Source organism: Narcine bancroftii, chromosome 2, assembly GCF_036971445.1.
Source record: "Narcine bancroftii isolate sNarBan1 chromosome 2, sNarBan1.hap1, whole genome shotgun sequence".
Classification (NCBI taxonomy): domain Eukaryota; kingdom Metazoa; phylum Chordata; class Chondrichthyes; order Torpediniformes; family Narcinidae; genus Narcine; species Narcine bancroftii.
Genome location: NC_091470.1, coordinates 321598629 through 321615100, shown reverse-complemented (window position 1 = coordinate 321615100; position 16472 = coordinate 321598629). Strand labels below are relative to the sequence as shown.

Genomic DNA, 16472 nt, shown 5'->3' with positions numbered 1-16472 from the left:
TTTGTGTGTGGTAGGTCATGCTTTACCAATCTTATAGAGTTTCTTTGAGAAGTTATCAGGAAAGTTGACGAAAGAAAGGCTGTGGATGTTGTCTTCATGGATTTTAGTAAGGCCTTTGACAAGGTCTCAGATAGGACATTAATTAGGAAGATTCAGATGCAAGGTATTCATGATGAATAGGTGAATTGGATTTGACAATAGCTGGATGGGAGAATCCAGAGAGTAGTGGTGGATAATTACTTCTCAGACTGGAGGCCTGAGACTAGTGGTGTGTGTCAGGGATTAGTGCTGGGACCATTGCTGTTTGTCATCTATCTCAATGATCTGGATGATAAAGTGGTAAATTGGATCAGCAAGTTTGCAAATGACACTAAGATTGGAGGTGTTGTTGACAGTGAAGAAGGTTTTCAAAGCTTGCAGAGGGATCTGGACCAGCTGTAAACATGGGCTGAAAAAAGGCAGATGGAATTTAATGCAGACAATTTGGAAGGACAAACCAAGAAAGGACATACACAGTGAAAGGTAGGACACTGAGGAGTGTAGTAGAACAGAGTGATCTGGGAACACAGATACATAATTTCCTGAAATTTGTGTCACATGTAGATAGAATTGTAAAGAGAACTTTTGGCATGTTGTCCTTCAAAAATCAAAGTACTGAGTATAGGAGTTGGGATATTATGGTAAAGTTGAAGAAGACATTGGTGAGGCCAAATTTGGAGTATTGTGTGCAGTTTTTTTGTCACTTAACTGCAGGAAAGATATCAATAAGATAGAAAGAGTGCAGAGAAGATTTATAAGGATGGTGCCCAGACTTATGGAAATGAGTTACAAGGAAAGGTTAACAGGTTAGGACTTTATTCCCTGGAATGTAGAAGAATGAGGGGAGATTTGATAGAGGTATTTAAGATAATGAGGGGATAGACAGAGTAAATATAGATAGACTTTTTCCGCTGAGGTTAGATGAGATACAAACCAGAAGACATGGGTTAAGAGTGAAAGGGGAAAGGTTTAGGGGAACATGAGGGGAAATATTTTTACACAGAGAGTGATAGTAGAGTGTGGAAGGAGCTGCCAGCTGATGTGGTGAATGTGGGTGGGCTCAATTTTAACATTTAAGAGGAATTTGGACAGGTACATGGATAGCAGAGGTATGAAAGGCTATGGACTGGGTGCAGGACAGTGAGATTGGGCAAAAAAATGGTTTGGCATAGACTAGAAGGGCTGAAGGGCCTGTTTCTGTGTTGTAGTGTTCTATAGTTCTATGGAAAATGAGATAGCAAAAAGAATATAGAAAGAGCAGGAAAAATCTTCTTTTGGCACCATGTGAAGGCAGCAATGTGTGTGGAAAGGTCAATTTCAGGCAAAAAAAAGTAATACAAAAGGAAAATGGAGAGTAAATAATACATAAAATGCTAGAAATGATAGGTAAAAAAGAAATAAACCCCTGCACTGTAATTTCTTCCGGAATTTCCTCATTCACAACTGGCAAACTTCAAATTTATGAATTCTGTCAACTAATTACTTAACTATTCATGTGCAAATCCACCTTGGGCATCTCATTACTTGAAATATATTTTGCTGTGCTTTTTTGGTAGATGGATAAAATTTAAAAAATTGGAAAATGCAGATTTTGTCAGCAAGAAATCTTCACCATCATGCAAAAGTTTAAAAATAGTCAAACAATAATGTAACAATGCTAACCTTTTCCAATATCTTTACCCTCGATGTCCTTGAGAAGCACAGATGTACTTCTAATAATTAAAACTGCATCTCCCTCCCATTTCTTGTGTTTCTTCTTTGATGCTTTACACCATAAGACACTGTAGTAGGCAATTAATGAGTCAGATACATGTTCTTCTATGTGTTTTGTGAGCCTTGACGGTTGATGTGGCACTAGCAGCGGTAGGTGAATTTGGTTTGGCTCTGTAAATGGTTGAGATGGCTTCAGCTGCTTCTGGGGAAATGGATCTGCTGAGATGAATAATATGATTAAGTTACAGATCACTTCAAAGTCGTGAAAATTAATTTAAATTAGAAATGCAACCTCAGCTGTAGGAATTTTAATAACAATTGAATTTTCCAAGATACCCTTCAGATTTTTCACAACACTTTGGCCAAAAAATTCAGATGTCTAGAGCTGTTTTAATTAATACTACAATCGAAAGATTCAGAGCCTAAATCAAACTAAATCAATTTGAGGTTAAATCTTGATATTCCTGAAATTCAAGCAGGTACTTCTAGGCACAAATCATCCTCTCACACACTTGACGCATTTCCCCTTCTTCATACATGGGATGTTTTCAATCCCCAGACAATAATGTTATTGGAGTGTCAAATTATACAGTAGGCCCAACAATGTTCATTAGGTGTTCTCAGGACAACTAGAGCCCCACAAGATAGCATAGGATTGAATGCCACTAACGTATCCATACTTACCTTTGATCCTTCACACCCCACTCATTTATCAACCCTTTTACATTAATTCCAACACCCTGGCAAGGCCCTTGGTGGAAGACACGTTGATCACTTACATGATTATGTCCTGCATGCCATGGACCCAGTTTTATTTTCAGACCCCTCACCAGTCTTGGTTGCAAACCATCCCTGCTGCTCCAACCCTGCTTGGGGATAACTCCCTTACTCATCCTGTATTTTGCTCTGAACTTGTTGCCACTTTCCCTCCAAATTGCTCACCCAGGCTAACACGATCAGAGGCAACAATGAGTCTACAGCTGTCAAGTTACCTGGATCCCTGTGAAGACTTCAGACCAATGTCGAAAATTTTACCATTTAATTGTGCAATATTTCAATATTGCTTGAGCCTTGGGTGCATCTGGGATTTGCCACACTAAGCCCACCAACAAAACTGCTGTTGGTGCAGCATTGCCATGATCATCTAGCACACTCATTTGGATGCACTAGACTTCCAAAACCAGGAAGTGATAGTTCCATTCCAACCTCACTTATAATGGAGATTTCAATGCAGCTATGCCAAGGTGAGAGACAGGTCAAAATCCAGGCAGATCAACTGTAATAAATGGAATCCTAGTCCTTGACACAACTATCATAATCCATAATAGCAATATGAATCTGGGATCACCTTCATTGGAATCCAATATAATAAAGAAGAGAGTTGCACATAATATATCCTGTGCATTCTCAACTACTGTCTCGTTATGATGGGACATAGTTGATGAATTCTTATTAATACTCTAAATGGGACCTCACCAATGTCTGTACATCATTACCTCCTAACTTCTATATTCAATACTCTGACTGATGAAGATCAATGTTCCAAAAGTCTTTTTGAACACCCTATCTACTTGTGACACCACTTTTAAGTTACTATGTTCCTGCACTCCTTGATCTGTCTACTCTACCACACTTTCGAGATCCTACCATTTACTGTGTCGATCCTACCCATGTGAAGTTCAAGTTTATCATTGTCATTCAATTGAACAAGCACAACTGGATGAAACAGCATTCTTCAGACCTTGGTGTAAAAACACGCAAACACGTATATAGGCAAAGCTCGTACAATTCCCTCCTTAATGTTTAGGACAAAATACACTTTTTTTCCTTTATTTACCCTTGTGCCCTATAGTATTAAATTTGTAATCAAGTAATTCACAAGTGGTTAAAGTGAACATTCCAGATTTTATTCAAGGTTATTTGTATACAATTATAGCCCTTTTTATGCATAGTTCCCCCATTCAGGGCATCATAATGTTTGGGATATATGGCTTCACAAGTGTATGCGATTACTCAAATATGTTTAATTGCTTCATGAGTTTAGGTATAAGAGAGTTAGGTTTGCTTCTAAGCTTTTAATCGCCTATGGAATTTTCAGTTGCCATTTTTCAACATGAGGACCAGAATTGTGTCAAAGAAGCCATTATGAGGCTGAAAACAGGAATAAAATAGTAAGAGACATCACCCAGACATTAGGATTACCAAAATCAAATGTTTGGAGCATCATTTGTTTAAAATAAGCATATTCATGAGCTCAGCAATCACCAAGGAAAACCTCAACTGCTGATAACAGAAGAATTCTTATCATAATGAAGAATAAATCCCCCAAACACCTATCCGACAGATCTGAAACACTCTTCAGGAAGCAGCTATGGATGTGTTAATAGCCCCTTTCACACTTGCAAGTGATCCCAGGAATCAAACGCCAATCGGCCTTTAAAGTGGCAAGAGTGAAAGCAATATCAGCTCAACGCTGGCGTCAGATGAGATCTCACGCCGGGGATTGACAGCCTCAACCCCTAGTACAATCCCTGGTGTCTACAGACACCGACGTTGCAATCAGGCAAATGTGAAATGGGTAATTGCATTGTGGGATTGAAATGACCCAAGTTTTGTGTGAGTGCAGGAAGAAAAAATTAAAATGAAGGTATAAACTTTGTCATGGGAAAGTCACAGTGGCGGAGAGAAAAAGAGAGGAAATAAATAGCAATAGTGGACAATTTTCAAAAAGCATGGAAAAATTGGTAGCACTATAGCACACAATTTATAAAGACTGTGGGGAAAAAAGCAATGGCAGATCTGACTTCCCAGAGCAACCCCCTTTATGAATGCTTCATGTATACAGCTGGGCATACAGGTGCATAGAATTCTGGGAGGGCAGGTCCGCCATTGCTTTTTCCACAGTATTTATAAATTATATTCCATAGTGCTACCAACTTCCCCATGTTGTTTAAATTGTACACAATAGTGCTACCAATTTTCCCACGCTGATTAAATTGTACACAATAGTACTACCAACTTTCCCACGCTATATAAATTGTACACAATATGACTACCAAATTTCCCATGCTGTATAAATTGAGTGCTATCAACTTTTCCACGCTGTTTAAAAATTGTCCACTATTGCTATTTATTGCTTGCACTTTCCCGTGGTCCTTTATAAAGGGTTTATATAAGTAAGCGCTACAACAGGGGCTGAAGGGCTCATACTGTGCTGTACATAAAGCTTAATTATGTTATAATTATGCATGATTAATTTTGTTCAAATATAAGATCATAATACATTGATCAGGATTTAGTGCAGATCCACCCCCATCACTCGATGCGTCAAGACATCACCAGTAGAAGGAAGAAACGTCCTAACTCCGGGGATAGCTCCTTGCAAGTATGAAAGTTTTCAATATCCCAGTTAGGAATGGTCAAGTGTGAAAAACCAAACCCCCATTCCTATGCCAGGACACTGAATGGCCAATTTTGAGGGATGCGAGTGTGAAAGGGACTAATGACTACTGTCTGCAGAAGATTTCATGAACAGAAATACAGAGGCTTCACTGCAAGATGCAAATCACTAGTTAGCCACAGAAATAGCAGGGCCAGATTACAGTTTGCCAAGAAGTATTCTGGAAAGTTCTGAAATGAGGGGAGTATGCATAAAAAGTGCTGCAATTTCTACAAGGTTAAACCAAAAATGCACACAAATAACCTTTAATAACATCTGAAATGTGCACTTTAATCACATGTGAATTGTTTGATTACAAATTTAAAACTGTGGAGCACAGGGGAAAATAAAGGGAATAAAGTGGCTTTCTTCCAAACATTATGGAGGGTTGTATATTTACAAGCGATTTATAAGCAGTACCAGCCTTGCTTCACGCCATTGTTAATGGAGAAGGGTTCAGAGAGCTCATTGCTGTATCTGACCCGACCTTGTTGGTTTTCGTTTACATCCGGTACCGCACGGATGGCAGTCTCTTCAATCTGAGGCGCCTGCAAGCTCACACCAAGACACAAGAGAAACTTGTCCGTGAACTACTCTTTGCAGATGATGCCGCTTTAGTTGCCCATTCAGAGCCAGCTCTTCAGCGCTTGACGTCCTGCTTTGCGGAAACTGCCAAAATGTTTGGCCTGGAAGTCAGCCTGAAGAAAACTGAGGTCCTCCATCAGCCAGCTCCCCACCATGACTACCAGCCCCCCCACATCTCCATCGGGCACACAAAACTCAAAACGGTCAACCAGTTTACCTATCTCGGCTGCACCATTTCATCAGATGCAAAGATCGACAATGAGATAGACAACAGACTCGCCAAGGCAAATAGCGCCTTTGGAAGACTACACAAAAGAGTCTGGAAAAACAACCAACTGAAAAACCTCACAAAGATAAGCGTATACAGAGCCGTTGTCATACCCACACTCCTGTTCGGCTCCGAATCATGGGTCCTCTACCGGCACCACCTACGGCTCCTAGAACGCTTCCACCAGCGTTGTCTCCGCTCCATCCTCAACATCCATTGGAGCGCTCACACCCCTAACGTCGAGGTACTCGAGATGGCAGAGGTCGACAGCATCGAGTCCACGCTGCTGAAGATCCAGCTGCGCTGGATGGGTCACGTCTCCAGAATGGAGGACCATCGCCTTCCCAAGATCGTATTATATGGCGAGCTCTCCACTGGCCACCGTGACAGAGGTGCACCAAAGAAAAGGTACAAGGACTGCCTAAAGAAATCTCTTGGTGCCTGCCACATTGACCACCGCCAGTGGGCTGATAACGCCTCAAACCGTGCATCTTGGCGCCTCACAGTTTGGCGGGCAGCAGCCTCCTTTGAAGAAGACCGCAGAGCCCACCTCACTGACAAAAGGCAAAGGAGGAAAAACCCAACACCCAACCCCAACCAACCAATTTTCCCTTGCAACCGCTGCAATCGTGTCTGCCTGTCCCGCATCGGACTGGTCAGCCACAAACGAGCCTGCAGCTGACGTGGACTTTTTACCCCCTCCATAAATCTTCGTCCGCGAAGCCAAGCCAAAGAAGAATAAGCAGTACCTATATAAAAATAAATAAATATTCTTAAATAAATAGTAGAGTCTTGGAGAGATTGTATGAGCAGTTCAGCAGTCGCACTTATCAGCCTGGTGGTTATGGCTCTAATACTTCTGCATCTCATTCCTGACTGGAGTAGCTGGAAGATGCTGTGGAAGGGTGGAAAAAGGTCCTTAACAATTTTGTGAGCCTTCTTCAGACAATGATCATTGTAGATCATGTTGATTTGGGGGGGTGATGGGGGGTGGGAAGGGAGACCCCAGTGATCCTCTCTGCCACTCTTATGTGGATTGACCTCCAATCCAATACTCTACTGCAATTATACCAGCCAGCACGCTCTCGATAGAGCTCCTGTATAAAGTTGACAGGATGGTGGCCGGTAGCCTTGCCCATCTCTTTCTTTTCAGGAAAAGCAGTCACTGTTGCACTTTGCCAACAAGTGGATGTAGTGTGTCTTTTTCCCCACAAAGCAAGGTCTCCCTGGATTCTCTGCCTCCTTACCTTCTGAACGAGCCTTATGAAATGCCTTACTGAGAACGATATACACTACATCCACCACTCTACCTTGATCAACGTGCTTTGTCACATCCTCAAACAATTCAATCAGGCTTGTGAGACACGATCTTCCTCTGACAAAGAGATGCTGACTATCAATCAGATTATATCTCTCTAAATGCTTGTAAATCCTCCCCTTAGGATTTTCTCCAATAGCTTGCCCACCATTGAAGTTACTCACTGATCTATAATTTCCTGGGTTATCTCTACTCACTTTCGTGAACAGGAAAACAATATTTATAATCCTCCAGTCATTCTATACTTCTCCTGTCCTCATTGATGATGTGAAGATCATCACCAGTGGCTCAGCAATCTCCTCCCTTGCGTTCTACAGTAGCCATAAAAGGATACAGAAATAATGCAGGCAAATGTTAGAAATCTTAAATAAAGTCAGAAAATCCAGGACTCAGCAGCATAAGCAATATTTGTGAAAAGAATAAGAGTTAATATTTTAGGTCGGATACAAATTTAAACCATTCTGACAAAGGATCAAATGTGTTCAGGAAAGTTTTCTAAATCAATACATAGAAGAACTGACTAGAGATGGGGGCCGTATTGGTTCTCCTATTAGGGAACAAGGTAGGTAAGGTGATGGCTTTGTGTTGGGGAACATTTTGGGTCTAGTGATCATAAAACTATTAATTTTAGGAAAATTATGGAGAAGGATAGGGGTGGGCCTAAGGTTAAGATTCTTAATTGGAACAAGGCTAATTTCAAGGAGATGCAAAAGGAATTAGAAGGTGTGGATTGTTTTAAATTGTTTTTTTTGGGAAGGATACAACAGATAAATGGACGATATTCAAAGGGGAAATTCTGAGAGTGCAGTCAGTATGTCCCTGTGAGGATTAAAGGAAAGGTTAGAAAAGATAGAGAGCCTTGGTTTTCAAGAGATATTGGGAATTTGGTTTGGAGGAAGAGGGATGTGTACAATAGGTGTAGACATCAGGGAATATAAGGAGTATTAAAAAAAACTTAAGAAAGAAGTTAGGCTAAAAAGGGATATGAAGCTGCTTTGAAAAGCAAGGTAATAATAAATCCAAAGGGTTTCTACAGGTACATTAAAAGTAAAAGAATAGTGAGGGATAAAATTGGGCCCCTTGAGGATCAGAGGGGTAGGTTATGTGAGGAATCAGAAGAGATGGGGAAATTTTAAATGATTTTTTTTTCAGTATTCACTAAGTAAAGGAATATTGAGTCAGGTGAAGTAAGGAGAACTAGTAGTGAGGTCATGGACAATATATAGATTAATGAGGAGGTAGTACTGGCTATTTTAAAGAGAATAAAGGCGGATATTGTCTAGGACCTTGAGGGAGATTAGTATACAAATAATGGGGGCTCTGACAGAAATATTAAAAATGTCATTAGCCACGGGAGATATCGGAGGATTGGAGGGTAGCTCATGTTGTTCCACTCTTTAAAAAAGGCTCTAAAAGTAAACCTGGTGATTATAACCTGTGAGTCTGACATCGGTGGTGGGTAAATTAATGGAGAATGTATTTAGAGATGGAATATAAAATTATTTGGATAGACAGGGATTGATTAGGAGTAGTCAACATGGTTTCGTGCATGGAAGATCGTGTTTAACAAATCTTATAGTTTTTGAGAAGGTTACTAAGAGGTTGACAAGGGGAAGGCTGTGGTCATTGACAATATGGGCTTCAGTAAGTGTGATAGTACAGATTCTATCACCAATGTGTTTTTGTATAGATTGTAGTGTAGGATGATTGTGATTGGCTGAGAGCGTAGCCATGCCTACTGGCAGGTCTTAAAGGGTTGCTCCTAGCCAGACCAGATCATTCTGGACTGGTCGACCTACATGTGATACACTCCAGTCTTCTAGTTAATAAAAGCCTTGGTTTGGATTAACAAGCCCTTGATTCTTTCGACGTGCTCTACAGTAAGGTCTTTGAGAAAGTTCCGCACAAGAGGTTAGTTAGGAAGGTTCAATAATTAGATACTAATGTTGAAGTAGTGAAAAGGATTCAACAAGGGTTGGATGGGAGATGCCAAGGAGTAGTGGTGGAAAACTGTTTGTCAAAATGGAGGCTGGTGACTAGTGGAGTGCCTCAGGGATCAGTACTGGGATCATTGTTGTTTGTCACATATATATTAATGATCTATATGATAGGGTGGAAAATTGGATTAGTAAGTATGCAGATGATACTAAGATTGGTGGTGTTGTGGACAATAAATAAGGTTATCAAAGCTTGCAGTGGGATATAGGCCAGTTAGAAGAGTGGGCTGAAAGATGGCAGATGGAGTTTAATACTGATAAGTGTTATGTGCTACTTTTTGGTAGGACTAATCAGTACAGGTCATGCATGTTAAGTGGTAGACATTTGAGGAGTGCAGTAGAACAAAGGGATTTAGGAATTCTGTACATAATTCCCTGAAAGTGGACTCACTTGTAGATAGGGTGGTGAAGAAAGCTTTTGGTTTGTTGGCCTTCATAAATGAGAGTTTTGAGTACAGGAGTTGAAGATGTATAAGGCATTGATAAGGTCAAATTTGGAATATTGTGTGCAGTTTTGGTCGCCGAATTATAGGAAGAATATCAACAAAATAGAGAGAGTACAAAGAAGATTTACACGAATGTTGCCTGGGTTTCATGGTTTGAGTTACAGGGAAAGTTTAAACAGGCTAGGACTTTATTCCTTGGAGCATAGAAGATTGAGGGGTGATTTGATAGAGATATTTAAAATTATGAGGGGGACAGATAGAGAAAATGAGGATAGGCTTTTTCCATTGAGAGTGGGGAAGATTCAAACGAGAGAACATGGATTAAGATTGATGGGGAAAAGTTTAGGGGAAACATGAGGGGGAATTTCTTCACTCAGAGGGTGGTGAGAATGTGGAATGAGCTTCCAACCCAAGTGATAGATGCAGCCTCAATTTTAATATTTAAGGAAAAGTTGAATAGGTATATAGATGAGAGAGGTATGGAGGATTATGAGCTGAGTGAAGATCAATGTGACTAAGTGAGAGAAGGTGTTCCACATGGACTAGAAAGGCCAAACTGGCCTGTTTCTGTGCTGTAATTGTAACATGGTTATGTTATATATGAATCTCTGTCCTGAAATTAACTTTATTTACCTATCTACAAACAGAGTTTCCTTATAGACACAGGAGAATTTATAATGGTAATAAGGAAATAACAGAGAAATCCAAAAATACTTGTGTTTCTGCCAGGAAGCAGGCATATGAAACCTGCCTGATATATCAGAGAATCAAAGGTTGAGCAAGAACAATAAATTGAAGGAATTAACTAAAAAAGCAGAAAATGCTAGAAAAACTCAGCATGTCGGTCAACATCTGTATTAAGAGAAACAGTCACTGTTTCAAATAGCAGAACAGTCACTGTTTCAACAGAATTATAAAAGGAAAAAACAAGTTTGCTGGTTTTAAATTTCCAGTTCTGAGGAAAGCTCTCTTTTCACACATGCTGTTTGCCTGATGAGTGTTTCCAGCACTTTTTATTTTTATTTCAGATTTCCAGCAAATGCATTTTGTTTTATTTTCATTTACTGAAGGAGCAAGCTTTCAGACAAAGGAAGTTGGTGAGCTTGAAAGCTGATAAATATTGAGGGAATAGCATATATAGCAACACGTAAAGTATATTCAAAACTTCTTCATGGTGATACAGCAGCACAGATAACAAGACTATCTACTGCAAGTTAAAGATGTACTTGTGATGAAAGTGAACAGATTTAGTGAATGTAACTGACAGATCCCTTACACCTTCAGCTGGTGAGGTGGTGCAGGTATCTGCAGCCATTTTTTCCAAAATGAGGCTATTTTCATCTGCACGATCCTCCCTCTCATACTTTGTTGCGTTCACCGAAACGGAAACAATGAAAGGAAATGAGTGACTTTTATAATTGCCTTTGTCAGGCACCAGGGGAGCAGGGGAGCAAAAGGAAGAATGACAATAGAGTTAGTGAAAGTGTGTCTGTCCGCATAACAGCAATTTTTTTTAGCACAGGGTGGCTCACCTTGATAATTTCTTCAAAGCCACAGTCATATTCCATTCTTTGTCCTCTCCACAAGACACTAACTCTTCCTGCGATATGCTTCTAAAGTTGCCACATTAGGGTACCATGAGTCTATCTAATTGATGGCAGACCACTCATGAGGGAAATAAATATACTGTATCTCAATGCCATCTCCAACACATTCTTGGTTACATATCTGAACTGTTTTACAAGAACTCTGGTGGGCAAATGCATTTGCAGCTAAGTATTTTTTCCCCTTGCAGGCAATGAGACATATTCCACCAGCAGTACTTTTGTCAAATATACTTTCCCATATGATCATGGAGAGGCTGGAAATGATTGTAAATAAATGCAATTTCCAAATTGAACAGCAATATAACCTCTTGTATTTTTGTAGAGATGTCACTTTAATGCAGGTAGTAACTTCATTCAATTTGCTTCTCTTCCCTCATCGATGGTGTGCCAATAATTAAGTATGTGACTGCAAGAGCAAAATCTTAAGAAACATGTAGCAGAAAATTAGACTCTGTTGCAATGTAAAATGAAACAAAAAATTAAGAAAATGACTATAACCCCAATAGCACGTTAAAATCATTCAATATAAAATCATTTAAGCAGTTCCCCTGAGTGGCATGGCTAGCATAGCAGTTAGCACAACACTATTACAGCCCCAGCAACCCAGGTTCGAATCCATTGTTGTCCGTGCATGCTCTCCGCATTACTGTGTGGGTTTCCTCTAGGTGATCCAGTTTCTTCTCACCCTTCAAAAGTGTACAGGATTTGTAGGTTAATTGACATATTTGGGCAGCCCAAGCTCTTGGCCTGAAAGGGCCTGTTACGGTGCTGTTTCTCCAAATTTGTTTTCATCTGCCCTGTTCTCACCAAAACAGTCTATTGAAATCTTATTTCTAAAGAACACAATTATGAATGAGAAATTTCCAACATCCTAGAATGAGTGCCAAATCTATCCAATATCTGTACTTATTTTAGGCTAATTCTAAACTCCTTACAGTAGATCACACTGGGAAACTCTAAGAATATTAAAAATATTAACAATACAGGGATTCGCAAGTGATTCATAAGGCAGTTGCCTATATTACGAGAGGAAAAGAAATCTGATTGTAATTTTATTGGACTTTGGTGAGGCCACATCCAGAATATCATGTATAAGATTTCAGATTTATTTGTCAGAGTACATACATGACATCACATACAACCCTGAGATTCCTCTTTCCTGCAGGCAAGGCAGAATTACCACTAATTGGTAGTGCAAAAAATAAGATGTAAACATGTAAACAAATAAATGAACTGTAAACAGATAATGAATGTAATCAAACTGACTATGCAATACAAAGAGAAGATAGGAAAATCAATAAAGTGCACAAGGAAGAGTACTTAAATGAGTCTCTGATGGAGTTTGTGGTTGAGGAGTCTGATGGTGGAGGGTGTCACATTTGTGGCCCGAAATGTGAAGTTAATTAAACATTAAACACAAGTTTTATCAGGTAAACTTCTCAGTGTCTTTATTCTCCCGTTTCCTTTGTTCTCCTGCTTGTGTTCTTATCTCTCTCTCATACAACGTGACTTCCGGTACATCTCATACATATTCATTATCATGACAGAGGGTCGCAGTTGTTCCTGAACCTGGAGGTGTGAGAATTGTGGCACCGACACCTCCTTCCTGATGGCAACAGCAAAAACAGAGCATATGCTGGGTGGTGTGGGTCTTTGATGATTGCTGCTGCCCTCTGAATGGCAGTGTCCCCTGTAGATGAACTCAGTAGAGGAGATGATGTCCTGGACTGTGTCCACTACATTTTGGAAGGCTTTATGCTCAGGGGTATTAGTGTTTCCATTCTAAATCGTGATGCAGCCAGTTAGCACACTTTCCACCACACTTTTGTTGAAATTTGCCAGGGTTTCTGGTGTCATACCAAACCTCAGCAAACTCCTGAGGAGGTAGAGGGGCTGACGTGCTTTCTTCATGTTGCCATTGGTGTGTTGAGTCAAGGAAAGATCCTCCAAGATGGTGACTCCCAAGATCCTTAATTTGCTCACCCTTTCCCCCTCTGATCCCTCAATGATCATTGGATTATATACCTCAGGCTTTCCTTTCCTGAAGTCAACAATTTTGGTGTACCGATAAAATATACACTTGCCATGGAGGGAGTGAATCTAAGGCTAATGAGTTTGAGAGTTGATCTCTGTAAAACATACAAAATTCTTATAATGCTTGACAGGCTAGGTGCAAGGATGTTTCCCCTGACTTTGGAGTATGAACACAGAAGCAAGTGGTCACATATTCAATTTAATCCTACTCGCCCCCTCTTCAAAAGCAGATTTACCTAAAACTCAATTTATGCTATTCAATCTAAAATTATCTTTGAAAATTTACTCCACAAGGCCATGTAGAGTAGATTCTTTGTGTGCATTTATGTTACAAATTCCTGCACATTCCCTCAGGTTTACCAATGATTTGACTTAAGGAAATATGACCTTGTGCAAAGTCAACCATACATTTTAAACTCATCTTTCAAGCTACTAACAATGTATTCATTAATGACTGGATACAGAATATATTTCATTTGTTTAATTAGTAGTGTTGAGGTGATTATTCTTTGAAATGAAAAAATTGAACCGATAAGAAATGGGTGGCTAAAGAAAACATATTATTTCCAACTTTTGGAAAAAAGTTTGTGGACAGTTCTCAGGAAAAGAACTTGTATGCAATCCAGGTACTGCCTATACCTCAAGTTGCTAAGTAACCATCAAACATGTAGATCAAGTCCCGTCACTACCCCACAAGTAAGCATTTTTTAGCAAACACTCCTCAGACAGTTTAAACCTACACTAGACAACCGAATGGCATTAATCAAATAGCACTTTAAAAAAACTAATGTCAACACAGTCCTCGTAAATTACACTTTAGTTTTTGGATTGTTATCTATGATTCACTCAATATCAGATTCGTTGAATTCACTGCCAAGCACTAAATTTAATGTCCATAATTATCTCTTTGCAGTCCCTGTAAATTTGCTCATTTAACTAGTTATGACTACACGGGGTTAATTAATTATCATGTTGTTACTTCCTCATCTTCCCTTCAGAACAACTAAGGTAGGGTTCTTCCATTTTTACTTCCATGTTAGAAAGGCACTTTGCTGAGGTTGGTAAATTGATCCGGTCCAAATTTTCACTGTTCTGAAGTTCATTAAAAACCCTTTATGGCACATCAGTTTGAAGAAATCTCAAGGTACAGAAAATATCAAAAGTTTTCACATACTCAGCGAGATCACTGAAGTTCATCTTAATTTCAAATTGTTCTTTGCTGTTTCTGCTTACAGGCAGTTATAAAAACAATGTGAGTGTGGAAAATGCAGACTTTCTCTGGGCTGTGAAAAATTAGGCCCAAATCATGATGTAGCTTTTAATGCCTTGGTGACAAATCCAGTCCGTAAAGTTCCCTGATTTCCAACCCATAGTGATTAGCAAAGGTTGTTTGAAAAGAACTAAACTTTTCCACAGATGGAGTAGATTTACAAACCGTTCTATTAAGATTCTACTTTTGCAAACTTACTGAAATGTTTAAAATTTTAGTGAACTTTGTTTCATTTTTTGAATTGAGACACCAGTAAATGATAGGGCAGACTCAAATTAAACTAAATGCAAGCTATTGCCTCATTAACACTCCTAACTTAACTATTTACATCATAAGCCAAATGTAAATTAGTATATATTTCCTTATTGGATTTATTCAGATGACATATTCATTACCTAAAAATCAAAGAAGTAAAGTAAATCATGAGGACCAATGATGTTGTTATTCAAATTGGACAAGGATTACCAGAATTATTAGTAAAAATTCCATCATGGGGAAAAATATAAAGCAAAAGATGCTTTCTCCCAGCTCCAGTGCAACAGAAACATACTTGACAAAATTCATTAACTATATTATTTATGTGCTGACGATGGTTCATGAATAATTAAAATTAAGACAAAGGAGGAAAGTTTATCTAAATACATACTCTTGTCCAGAATTTAGGACCCAACAATCTATCCTCTAACAAATCTATATTGGGCTTATGGGGAATGCAACAAAGTGGATAAAGGGAACCAATAAATGCAATGTATTTGATTTTCAGAAAGATTTAAATAAAAGGGTGTATAAAAAAAAACTACAGAACATAAAAGGTACAAGAGCATATAAGTAGGCAAATTTTTATGCAACTGATTGGGCACTGGTGACATCGCACTTGATTTCCATAATTAAGGAAGAATTTGATTGCATTGGAGGGGATGCTGAGAAGGTACATTAAGATAATTTCTAGGATAAAGGGATTGATATAAGAAAGTTTGAACCTATGTTCATTGCCATGAAGAAGAAAATTAGGTAATCTTATTGAAATGTATATGATTATGAAGGTGATTGAAAGGGTGGATGCTGAGAGGAATCTTCTCCTAGTGGGAGTATCTAGAACTTGGAAGCAGTTTCGTAATAAAGGGTGGCCTATGTAAGACAGAAATTAAGAAGTTGAGAACCTCCAATAACTTCATGAATCTCTCTGGACACAGAATCATTGAAGGTGAAAGGTATTTTAACTACAAAGAAGTCAGAGTACAAAGTGACACTGAAGCCCAAGACTGGATCAGCATGAACTTACTGAATAACAACGCAGATCAGAAACTAACAGCGAGCTATGAGAGGAATTCAACAGGTCAGGCAGCATCTGTGGAGGCAAAGAGAAGGTTAACGTTCTGGGCCAAGACACCTTCAGGATCCTTTTGCCTCTACAGATTAGAGATTCCAGCATCTGCAGTTTCCATTATCTCCAGATGAGGATAATTGGCCAATCTTATTATTTCTTCTTCTGTTCTTACAGAAACAGAAGAAGGTGAGCACACTTCTGCTCTTGTGTTATGTTTCAAAACTGTATTTGTGGGGAACCACAAAGGGAGGGCACAGCAGAGCTGATAAATCCATTGGTCAGTAACCAAATGGATAATTACAAAGTCAGATGACGATTGCAGTTATTCATAAATTAAATATGGACAACAGAAATTGTAGTTGGCATTTCCTACAGACTAATTTAAAAGGAATGTTGTAGCCAATGCAAACTACAATATTTGAGGTATAT

General features: G+C 39.2%; 1 protein-coding gene across 12 annotated transcripts in view; it reads right to left on the bottom strand.

The window, feature by feature from the left end:
* The window catches only part of rad54b (RAD54 homolog B), a 168767-nt gene that overhangs the window by 58947 nt on the left and 93348 nt on the right, over positions 1 to 16472 (bottom strand). For 11 of the 12 annotated variants that reach the window (XM_069921887.1, XM_069921886.1, XM_069921883.1 and 8 more), the window contains one exon: positions 1702 to 1971. In XM_069921887.1, the coding sequence (XP_069777988.1) occupies positions 1702 to 1971 (270 nt within the window). The remainder of the gene's footprint in view (positions 1 to 1701; positions 1972 to 16472) is intronic. The other variant, XM_069921880.1, reaches the window with a different exon arrangement.